The sequence below is a fragment of the Sardina pilchardus genome, chromosome 13, assembly GCF_963854185.1.
Source record: "Sardina pilchardus chromosome 13, fSarPil1.1, whole genome shotgun sequence".
NCBI lineage: Eukaryota > Metazoa > Chordata > Actinopteri > Clupeiformes > Clupeidae > Sardina > Sardina pilchardus.
Genome location: NC_085006.1, coordinates 7,725,560 through 7,735,559, shown reverse-complemented (window position 1 = coordinate 7,735,559; position 10,000 = coordinate 7,725,560). Strand labels below are relative to the sequence as shown.

General features: G+C 49.4%; 1 protein-coding gene across 3 annotated transcripts in view; it reads right to left on the bottom strand.

The window, feature by feature from the left end:
* Nucleotides 1-10,000, bottom strand: part of bcas3 (BCAS3 microtubule associated cell migration factor) — a 273,081-nt gene that overhangs the window by 203,805 nt on the left and 59,276 nt on the right. For all 3 annotated transcript variants that reach the window (XM_062552310.1, XM_062552309.1, XM_062552311.1), the window contains exons 14-15: nt 8,769-8,902; nt 1,263-1,527 (exon numbers count right to left, since the gene is read on the bottom strand). In XM_062552310.1, coding sequence (XP_062408294.1) covers nt 1,263-1,527; nt 8,769-8,902 — 399 coding nt within the window. The remainder of the gene's footprint in view (nt 1-1,262; nt 1,528-8,768; nt 8,903-10,000) is intronic.

The window sequence follows — 10,000 nt, the reverse complement described above, 5'->3', positions numbered from 1 at the left end:
AGGACAAACCCTCACACGGACCAGGAGACAGAGACAGGGAGGAGGGGGAGAGGGGGGGGTTCTAACATCTTAACTAAAAATACACTGATTTAACTGGATATGTTAATCCTCCTATTATGCGCTAGCCTTCGGTATTTAGTGCATATAATCTCATAAACCAGAAATTCTTTCTATCACCCGCCCTCTTTCTTTTTACAAGAAGAGTTGAAATCGTATTAGTCACTGCTTAAAAAAAATTTAAAAAAAAATATGATAAAGCAAGAGAGATTGGGGGGTAGGGTCAGACAGACAGAGTAAAAGAGAAGAGTAGATGTAGTGTGCGTTTGGCTGAGGTGGGATATGGAGAAGGTTTAGATGGGTAAGCAGAACAGGCTCCACAGACACCCAGTGCTTCAGTGCCTGGGCTGGTTCTGAACCCAAGGAGTAGAACTACTGATTAATCAGTCAGAGCTTCCTCACGTGTGCCGTCATGCCAACCGGAATGCCAGTCATCATCAGGGAGGAAGGGAGGGAGGGAGGAGGGAGGAAGGGGGAGAGAGAGAGAGTGGACAGAGAGAAAGAGAGAGAAAAGGACAAATACAGAGACAGTGTGTGTGTCAGGGAGTACGCCTGTGTGTCGGTGTGTGTCAGCGAGTGTGTGTGGGTGTGTGGGTGTTGTGTCAGACACATCTAAGGGAGAATGTGTTCGCAGCTGGGAAAAGAGTTTGACAAACATCACGCTGTGCTGGAACACCCGGGTCATGGTCGAAGCACAAGGTCTGCTCAGGTGACGAGCTTAACCAATGAGTGGCCAAAGTCCCTCGGCCTGGATTTACTGCCCACTCACCAGAGCCTGTCCGTGACACAGTGGCCCAGAATGCACTATGAACATCCTGAGTGGACAAGAGAGGACGAGAGTGTGTGTAAATCTAGAGGTGAGCTGTACAGGGTTGGAGGACATGCTACAGATGTATGTGTGAGTGTGTGTGTGTGTGTGTGTGGTCTTTTATCTCACTATGCAGACATAACCTGGAGGGGTTGCTGGACAAAAGTATGTGTGTGTGTGTGTGTGTAAACATAGAGTGGAGTGTGTGTCAGCCAGAGGGGACGAGGAAGAGGTGTGTGTGTGTGTGTATGAGTGTCTGTGTGTCTTAGTATGCAGTGGTGAGCCAACAAGGCAGCTAGACAGGCCAGGACAGGGCTGAATATGTTTGTATCTGTGTGTGTGTGTGTGTACTGTATCTGTGTGTGTGTGTGTGTGTGTGTGTGTGTGTGTGTCTCACCGTGCAGCGGTGAGCCCGACGGGCTGCTGGACAGGCCGGGGACGGGGCTGCAGCGGCCGCCCTGCTTGCTGCTGAGCTCCTGCTCGATCTCCTCCAGGCCGGCGCTCTTCTGGAAGCGGCTCATGCGGTTGACCACGCGCGGGGACATGTGGGTGCGGGCGCACGGCGCCCCGCCGTACGGGTTGATGGGGAAGACGTGCGAGGTGCCCCGCAGCGTGCTGATCACCACCCAGCGGCTGTCGTGGCTGAAGCAGATGTCCTGCACCTGAGAGGGAAAGAGACCGAGAGAGAGTTAGACAAAAGAGTTGAGTAGATCCACCGCGCTTCTGCAGCATTACATCTGGTGCATCCGACGAGAGAAGGGACCGTGTGGATATACTAAAAGTAAACACTCGGAGCAGCACATGTGTACTATTAGCTGGGTTTTGATTAAGGTGCACAAAGGGACTAACGTTTCGATGCTTCTTCCTCAGAGTCCTCCGGAGACCTAGAATTAGGTTGCAAGCCTGTTTGTCCCCTCACGTGGCTGCCATTTGTGGACTACGTTTGATTTGGATGAACGTCAACCATCAACTAAAATAAAAACCTGCACTTTATCAAAAACCAACGCTTGGGCTAGCCGTAGAGCTAGGAGTCGGAGGAGCACCGGGCAGGGAGCATGAGGATACCACAGGTGTGTGGTCACCACTCTCTGATACTCCTGCCAAACTGATGCTCCTGCCAAGCTGACACGCACACACCTCAGTTAGGACCTACTTTCAAGTGTGTGCACCACACGTAGGGCTAGCGTGTAGGGTAGCCGTTAGGTCTTCCTGTGTTTGTGTTTAGCTTGCGTTGCGAAGGAAAAAGAATTTGAATGAAAAACAGACCGTCTGTAGGATGGGCAGACAGATAACATCATAAATGGTCGGACAGGTTAACAAAAAAGTATCTAATCAAACAAAGACAGGCACGCAGATAGCCAGAAACACCAACCATTGGACAGACAGACACGCACAAATGGACACACCAGTGCGCCGGTAGATGGACAGATACACACCAGGGACCGATAACTCAAGGTGAGGCTAGAGGTCAAACACAAGAGGTATGAATCATGTCTTGGACAGGTCCCTGACAAGCCTCCAAAAGGAACAATTCCTGACTGCTGCCCAAAGCCAAGGCCAAGCCAAAGGCAAACAGGGTGGTGATGGGAGAGTGCACTTAAACAGGGTTTTAAATCTCGTAGTCTTCAACAGCTCCTGTGTTTGCGTCGCACAATTAGGGGCTTTTTTTTTTTTTTTTTGAGACGGCTGGGTCGAGCTCCACAAAGGGGAGTCATGGAGGAGAGCAAACACCACAGCAGATAGAAATCTGCCCAAGTATGTCAGACATGTGAGAGAGAGAGAGGGAGCGAGAAAAGGTGTTCATTATCAGTGCTGAACAGAGAGAGGAATGAGTGTAGGAGTGTGTTTGAGTATGTGTGTGCATGTGCATGTACATGTTTGTGTGTGTGTGTGTGTGTGTGTGAACAGGAACTTGCCGCAGGTCACCAGGCCGCTGCCCATCAGACAGTGCGCATTCCACAGTGCCACTCTGTCTGCAGCGTGCCCGCTCTTTTCATCTCTGCCCATCTCTGGAGCCGCACCGCATTCCCCACCAAACTGCCCCGCCAATGACAGCTAATGGCACACCCAGCACATTCCAATGGGATTCTCTTACCCCGAGACTGGAGAGGTTTGGAGGGGGGTTTGGGGGGGGGGGGGGGGGGGGGGGGTTGGGGTATCTCCGTGTAGAACAGATAAGGGTTTCCTGGCTGGCCTCTCTGACGGCTACCAGAATATTCTCCTGCTTACACCCTCTTTGATATGCAACAGTGGCAGCATGAATGTCATACCTGAGGTGCAGGTACGGCCGAGCGATACCCATCCACCAATGAAGCTCCACTGAGCCGTATCGCAGCAAAAACATCGTGTTCAGGTGCGTGCCTGGCACTTTTGTTTTATCGCAACACATGGTGTGACTCTGTGGCCATTATCTGGGCCCAGCATCGGTCTGACTCTGCGTGTCTGATAACTCATTCCAGAGGTGGTGACAATGCTAAAAACAAAATCACCACATCCGATTCTCAAGAAGACAAAGTGTCCATTCCACTGAAGTTTTCAACACGCCTTGTTTTATTTGTTTGTTTGTTTTTTTTTAGCAGTGCTACCGCTAAAGGAGGTGGTGATGACAAGGAGTTACGGGAAGGTGGCACCATGGTAGGATTGCAAGCGGACTTATGTGCAACCACCGGGGCTTTAAAAAGAAAAGAGAGAGAGAAAGAGAGAGAGAGAGAAAAATAACAAAATAAGAGAACAGAAGGGGGAAAAGTAGAGAAAGAAGGAGAGAAAGAGAAAAGTAGGGAGAAAAGAAGGGAGAAAAGGAAGAAGTGAGGGAGGTGGCGCAGCAGAAACCGAGCTGACCTCTCTGGTCAATGCGCTGGCGTTTACAGCATGTAAAGTCATGTAGGCCCTGTGGGCAGAGGTGGCCTATCAGTGGAGGTCTATTTACCTACTCTGCACACCGTGTCCACTCACCCCTGCTCACTTACTCATTAGGGGAGCCGTAAGTGTGACTCGGGACAACATGAGAGAGAGGGAGAGCGAGTCGGGAGGGAGAGAGAGAGAGTCAGCCAGCCAGTGGAGGCTGATAAGGGCGGGAGCCTGCAGGCCGCCTGCAGCCATTATCGCTCCTCCTTGTTTGTTCTGCTCGAGATAATGCGTCTCTCCGGGCACTCGCCCCCTTCTGCGCACCCTTAACTGTTTACAATGCGGGGTGTCTCTGTGTGTTTGTAAGTGCGTCTGTGTGTATGTGTGGGGGCTGGAGGGACTGATCAAAGTGCCGGCGTAGAGTCAGGCAGCACAAGGCGGCGCTGGCCGGTGACAGATTAACCCTGGCTTCGGCCCTCCCGGCTGCCGTCGCGGGCGGATGGGCCAGACGGCCCCGAAGCCAGCGGAGGGAGAATGTTTTACATGCCCTTCATCGGCAACCCCCGCCAGGGCCGCAGGAGTTCCCAGAGACGCCACAGCGGCCGGCTTTTATGCTGCAAATGGCCCAGCGCGGTGCCAAGCACCCGCAGGTGTCCCGTTCTTAAGGTGCGCACCGACACACCGTGTCCTTCAGATGGCCATGCCACTGGCCAAGATGACCAAGGCCTAAACACCATTAGGCTGATTTACAGGTTTCTTTAAATAGGAGCAGGGAGGTCCGTTTGAGAACACTCTTGCATGTTAAAACCAAATGTCAATTAAAAACGCATTCTTCTTGTCTACAAACAACTTTTCATGTTTGAAAAGAAAAAAATACATCAGTTTGTTCATTGAGGTGTCACAAAGATTGAGTAGGTGTTTGTGTGTGTCTATGTGTGTGCATGTCTATGTGTGTGTGTGTGTGTGTGTGTGTGTGTGTGTGTGTGTGTGTGTGTAAATGTGTGTCTATTTGTTTGTATGTGTGTGTCCACTTGTGTGCGAGAGTGTGTTTGAGGTCCAAACGGAGTCTCTCTGTCTAAAGTGTCAGAGCAGAGAGCAAGCTTTGTGTTCACATCCAAACATGACACCAGGCTGAACAAGTATGGGTCCAGGCCTTGCACGAATAAATATTAGTTCTGCTTAAGCAAATAAAACCTCACAAGTTGCCAAATAAGAAAGACGCTTTTGACAGATAAACAGCTGCTAAGCTAAACATGATGAACATGCATTAAGTACAATGGAACGTAACTGAATCCCTTGTTCAGAAATATCTTTGGGTATTATTACTACTTTATTAAATAAAGTAAGTGAATTATATCTGAGGGAAATGTGTCTATTAGGATTACCTTTGCTCAAAACAGCCAAATCTACAAATCAGTGTTCTACATAAGACTAAAGCAACAGATACCAGTATCATGTCTGTCGTGCCTGTGGACACAACAAACCATCTGTAGATAAGACATTCCAAATCAAGCTTGCTTGATTAAAAACATTTTAAAAGCCCTTTTATTTAGTTCTGTGATAAAAAAAGAAAAGACAGAACAAAAGAAGATGTCCTCCCTGGTGTACTGTTGAGACATGCATGTGCACTGCTGAAAAGAGTCTCCCAAAAGCCGAGCCCCCCCAAAAGAGGGAGCAGCGAGCGCTGCCGCTGTCCAAAAGCCACAGAGTGCCACGACTCCGAGCGCCGTCGCTTGCTATTTGCATGAGGCTCTGAGGGCTCCCTGCTGTTCGGCATGCTTGGCCCGAGTAAGAGGCTATGGTCGGAAGGCAGGCAGGGGAGTCGGGAGCAGCCAAGGCCTCCGGGCAGTCCCCCCGTTCCATCCCTCCCTCCCTCTCTCCCTCTTTCTTTCTCTCTCTCTCTCTCTCTCTCTCTCTCTCTCTCTCTCTCTCTCTCTCTCTCTCTCTCTCTCTCTCTCTCTCTCTCTCTCTCTCTCTCTCTCTCTCTCTCTCTCTCTCTCTCTCTCTGGCTCTCTCTCTCTCTCTCTGGCGCTCTCTGTCTCTCTCTCTCTCTTTATCTTGGTTTCCATCTGGCCCATCCAGCTACCTGGCTGTCCGGCTGAGGTCAGTGTGTGGGCGGCTGTGGGGCCGGCAGGCGCCTTGCAAGGGTATAATGAGCGAGGCCCTGACACGTATAACGGCCCACTGCACTGCACCAGGAAGTCATTCATCTCCCGGGCTAGCGCGCGCACGCAACATTTCATAACAAACAGCGCCAGGCCAGGAGGTAAGTGCTCTTTAGTCCAGTTGGGCTTTAAGTAGAAACCGATATTGGAGGAGGCCAGTTATAACAGGAGAGACAGACCAAGGTGGATCTGCACAGCTATAATCATACTGTAATCATAACCCGCTTTTTTTTTTTCTTCTTCTTCTTTTTTCTGTGTGAGTGTGTGTGTGTGTGTGTGTGTGTGGGTGGGGGGGGGGGGTCATGCTGTAGAAGACGCTTGGCCATAAGGACAGGAAATGGATGACTGCCCTTTTCCTGTGTCAGAGCAGGAGACTTCATAGGGGTCCAATAACTTCTCTTGAACGGCTTTGACCTCCATCTCCTCACCCGTTAGTCCTGTGTCTTGTACTGGCTTTTTTTCTCCTCCGTGCCCTCTGAATGAAGGGCGTCCCCCCCCCCCTCCATTTGTCCAGCACAGTCCATTTGCAGGGCCTCCGTGAGTCCGGCGTCGGGGAACGCTCCAGCCGCGGCAAGTGTGTCCCACGGCCCCCAGGAGGGAGTGCGCCCAGGGCCGTCGCTTCACGTGTTCTAGGTGCTACGTGACCGTGGGCTGACCCGCCAGTGCCCCAGTAAAAAAGTCTCCGGTCAGCGGCGTTTGCCGATTGTCATGGGTATTCCCAGGCACTTTAAAGTGGTTTTAGCACCGCTGATTGAAAACACATTTCTCATATTAAGGGCTTTTGTGTCTCTGGGTTTTCCAGGGTGTTGGCCTGAGGAGAGGCACAAGCGCTCGCTCGCTGGGCAAGGAGAAATGAAAGAGGAGAGAGAAAGTGCAACTTTGCTGTTCGCTCTTTGAATATTACAAATGGCCGCGGGGAAAAAAGGCACCACAATATAGGGCGCTAGGCACCACTACACTGAAGAATAGCCGGAGCACAAGGCTTCAACGTTAAGTTGTCTTTATATGCGATTTTCATATGCTATATTCAGATGAAACATGAACGTGTACAGAACGTCTAAACATTATGTTGAGTTAAGGGTATGCACAACACAGTCTGATGCTCTGAGAGGGAGTGACAGTGGATGCGTGTGTGTATGAGTGTGGGTGTGTGTGTCTGTGGGGTGTGTGTGTGTGTGTGTGTGTGTGTGTGTGTGTGTGTGTGTGTGTGTGTCTCGGGCGCTGTGGCGGATAAAGACCTCCGCGCTTGTCTCCATGAAAACAGCCCTTCTCTGGCACCAGAAGAGTCAGAAACTTCTGAGAGGCCGGTTAATGATTGCCATTTTTCAAAAGGACGCTCTGCTGACCATCAAATTTGATTAACTGGAGCGAGCGAGAAGTGCAATGTCAAAAGGAGCCCATCCCTGCTTGTAACTCTGCACTAGATTACATTTTCCTGCTAAGGTCTTTTTTTTAAGGTTTCTTTTTTTTTTAGATGCCATGCCTATGGCAGGGAAAACATGAAGGTGTTTTTGTTTTGTTTTTCCTTTATTGGATGAGTGGCTCTCTCCTCTCTGTGTTGTTTGAAATCGCCATGCACTATTTATCTTACAAATTGTCTCCGCTTTTAAACACTATTTGCTCTGGACTGCCATGAATTGATTCTGTGGGGTTATTGCTGCCATTCCACAGCTGTGAATAATTTGGCCTTAGCGCTAAACTGCGTGAAGGGCTTGCATGGTTCCGAATCATCCCTCAAATCAATTAGAGCTTTGCACAGATCACACCCACATCTTCCCACAAAAAAAACCCAGCATGCACTCTTCAGAGAGAGAGAGACAAAGACAGACTGGAACAGTTTCTATTTTACTAAAAGAGTTGTTACTGTTTCTGATGTTAGTCACCAGGATTTGTATCTTCTTCAAGGAGCATCTGTTTCTGTGGCACTGCATCACACAGTGTGTTTTTAAAAAATGATCCTGAACAGCAGCTTTAAACCTTCATATGGAACAAAAGGCACTTTAAAAAAAAAGGTTACTGTGTAACTAAAGTACAGCAATGATGTGTACATTCCTCACCACCAATTAAGTATTAGAATAATAACAACAGAAGAGAAAAAGACAGGGGGGGTGGGAGGGTGTAGGAGACGACGAGCGACCGCTGGATTCACATAGTGAAGGAATTAAAGAGGAGTGGGAGCAATCAAACACGAGAGAAAAAGAAAACAGAGGGAAAAAAGGAGAGAGAATGACAGAGAGAGAGGGAGAGAGAGAGAAAGAGAGAGAGAGGGGAAGTCTGCGGACGCTCTTGGGACTTCTTGTAGTGGAGACATCAGCCCAGCTCTGACTTATGTCTCTTGACAGTATTTAGAAAACACATGGGGATACACTGAGGATTAAAAAGTGTGATCTCAACGTAGATATCATGAGTTCTTATAGAGCAGGGCCTCACTGTAAACAGCCGTGTGTGGCCCTCAAGGAGCTGAATGATTTAAGCTTCGCGCAACATCTCAATAGCTCATCGCAACGGCTTCCAGCGACGCAATATTTCAGCATGATCAAACAAACAGAAGACATGGAAGTGTTTGTGCGTGACTAAGTGTGCGAGTGTGCGCGTGCTCAGCGCACATGTACAGTGTCCCAAAACACGTCTGGTTTACATCAAACCAAGACGTGAAATTATCAGTCTCTGGGTTTTTTTTGGGGGGGGGGTTTTGTTGATCAAAGCGCACACACTGGGGATGATGCGAGACTACATGAGCAAGTGAGCACATTCTGGAGACGTTCTCAGGGACGTTAGCTCACCGCGAGTCGACGCCACGAAGATATCAAGGATGAGCTCACGGATGCTCCCCGCGCCTCTCGTTCCGGGTGAGTAACCTGCTCATCTGATCGCTGGACTTAAAGAGTCCTTACCTTAGCTTCCGTCTCTCCCCGATGGAGGGTGTACAGGTGATGCACGGCACTCTGAGAAGAAGCCCACGGGTGCGTCAGGACCTGGAACACATGGAAGTCGTGGCCCAACGAGTCTGTGGTCACCAGGAGCATACCTGTCAGATGCAATAGTCAGAAGGAAGCAAATTTAGTCAGATAGAAGCGATTTAAAAACAAAAACATCATCATCATCATCATCATCATCAACAACAAAAACAACAACAACAGTGACTCAACAGCATCTCCAGAATTAGCTCATTAGGGTGACGGATGCTCAATTAGCACTTGCATGCGTCGGAATTACCCGACCACATCATGAAAATGAAGACAAGCTATCAATTGTCGCAGTCGTAAAACAGCCAAGAAAGTCCCGCCCATCTCAATTTGTTCCCCCAGCACGTTGCCATGTGCCGTATCTTCCTGAAGGAACTCGGAGTGGGAGTGCGCGGTATGTGGCTCCGTTTTAAACGCGACCACAGCAGAACCCGAGTTCACCCTCTGATGACAGGCCCATTCATTTCTGCACTTTTATTTGAAGTCCGCTGAACTACAGAAAGTATAGCTCATACAGTAAACAACACGCTTGGCGAAACCACACCAGAACAAACCCTCAACTCTAAACTCGTTGCTTATGAAAATGAAGCTTTCTGACATTTTCCCTAAAAACAGTCCGTCGGAGCTTCGGCTCTAAAACCAGCGATGGAAATGCCACATTAGCATCAACCCACTATGTCTCGATGTCATAATTAATACAATGGCGGTTGCCCGTTTTCCGATGCAGGGTTCAGAACGCTGAGGCTGCAGTAGGCTTTAATTAGCGGTAAGTCTTTATTGGGTGGCTTTGGTGTGTCAAAACCAAGGGCAGAGGATTAAACGATGAAATGATTAAATGTTGTAACACGTGCAAAGAGGGACGGAAAAAAAGGGAGCGCGAGTTCCGCAGGAATAACTGCAACGTCGCATGAGCTCATCCACCCTGATGTTAACCTTCCGACTTTCACACCCTTGTCCGGCATCCGCTGAAGGAGAGCGTGAGTGTGCCCACTGGGTGGCAGGGAAAAGGGGGGGTCGAGTTCGGGATTGGTGGGGTGCTGGTACTGGTGGCGAGGGTGGGCGGGTTGCTAGTGGAGGCACATGTGGAGATTGCTCACATTAAAAAGAAAACATAACGGGCCAGTGAATTAGATGGTGGTTAGCTATTTATGCTGTATCAG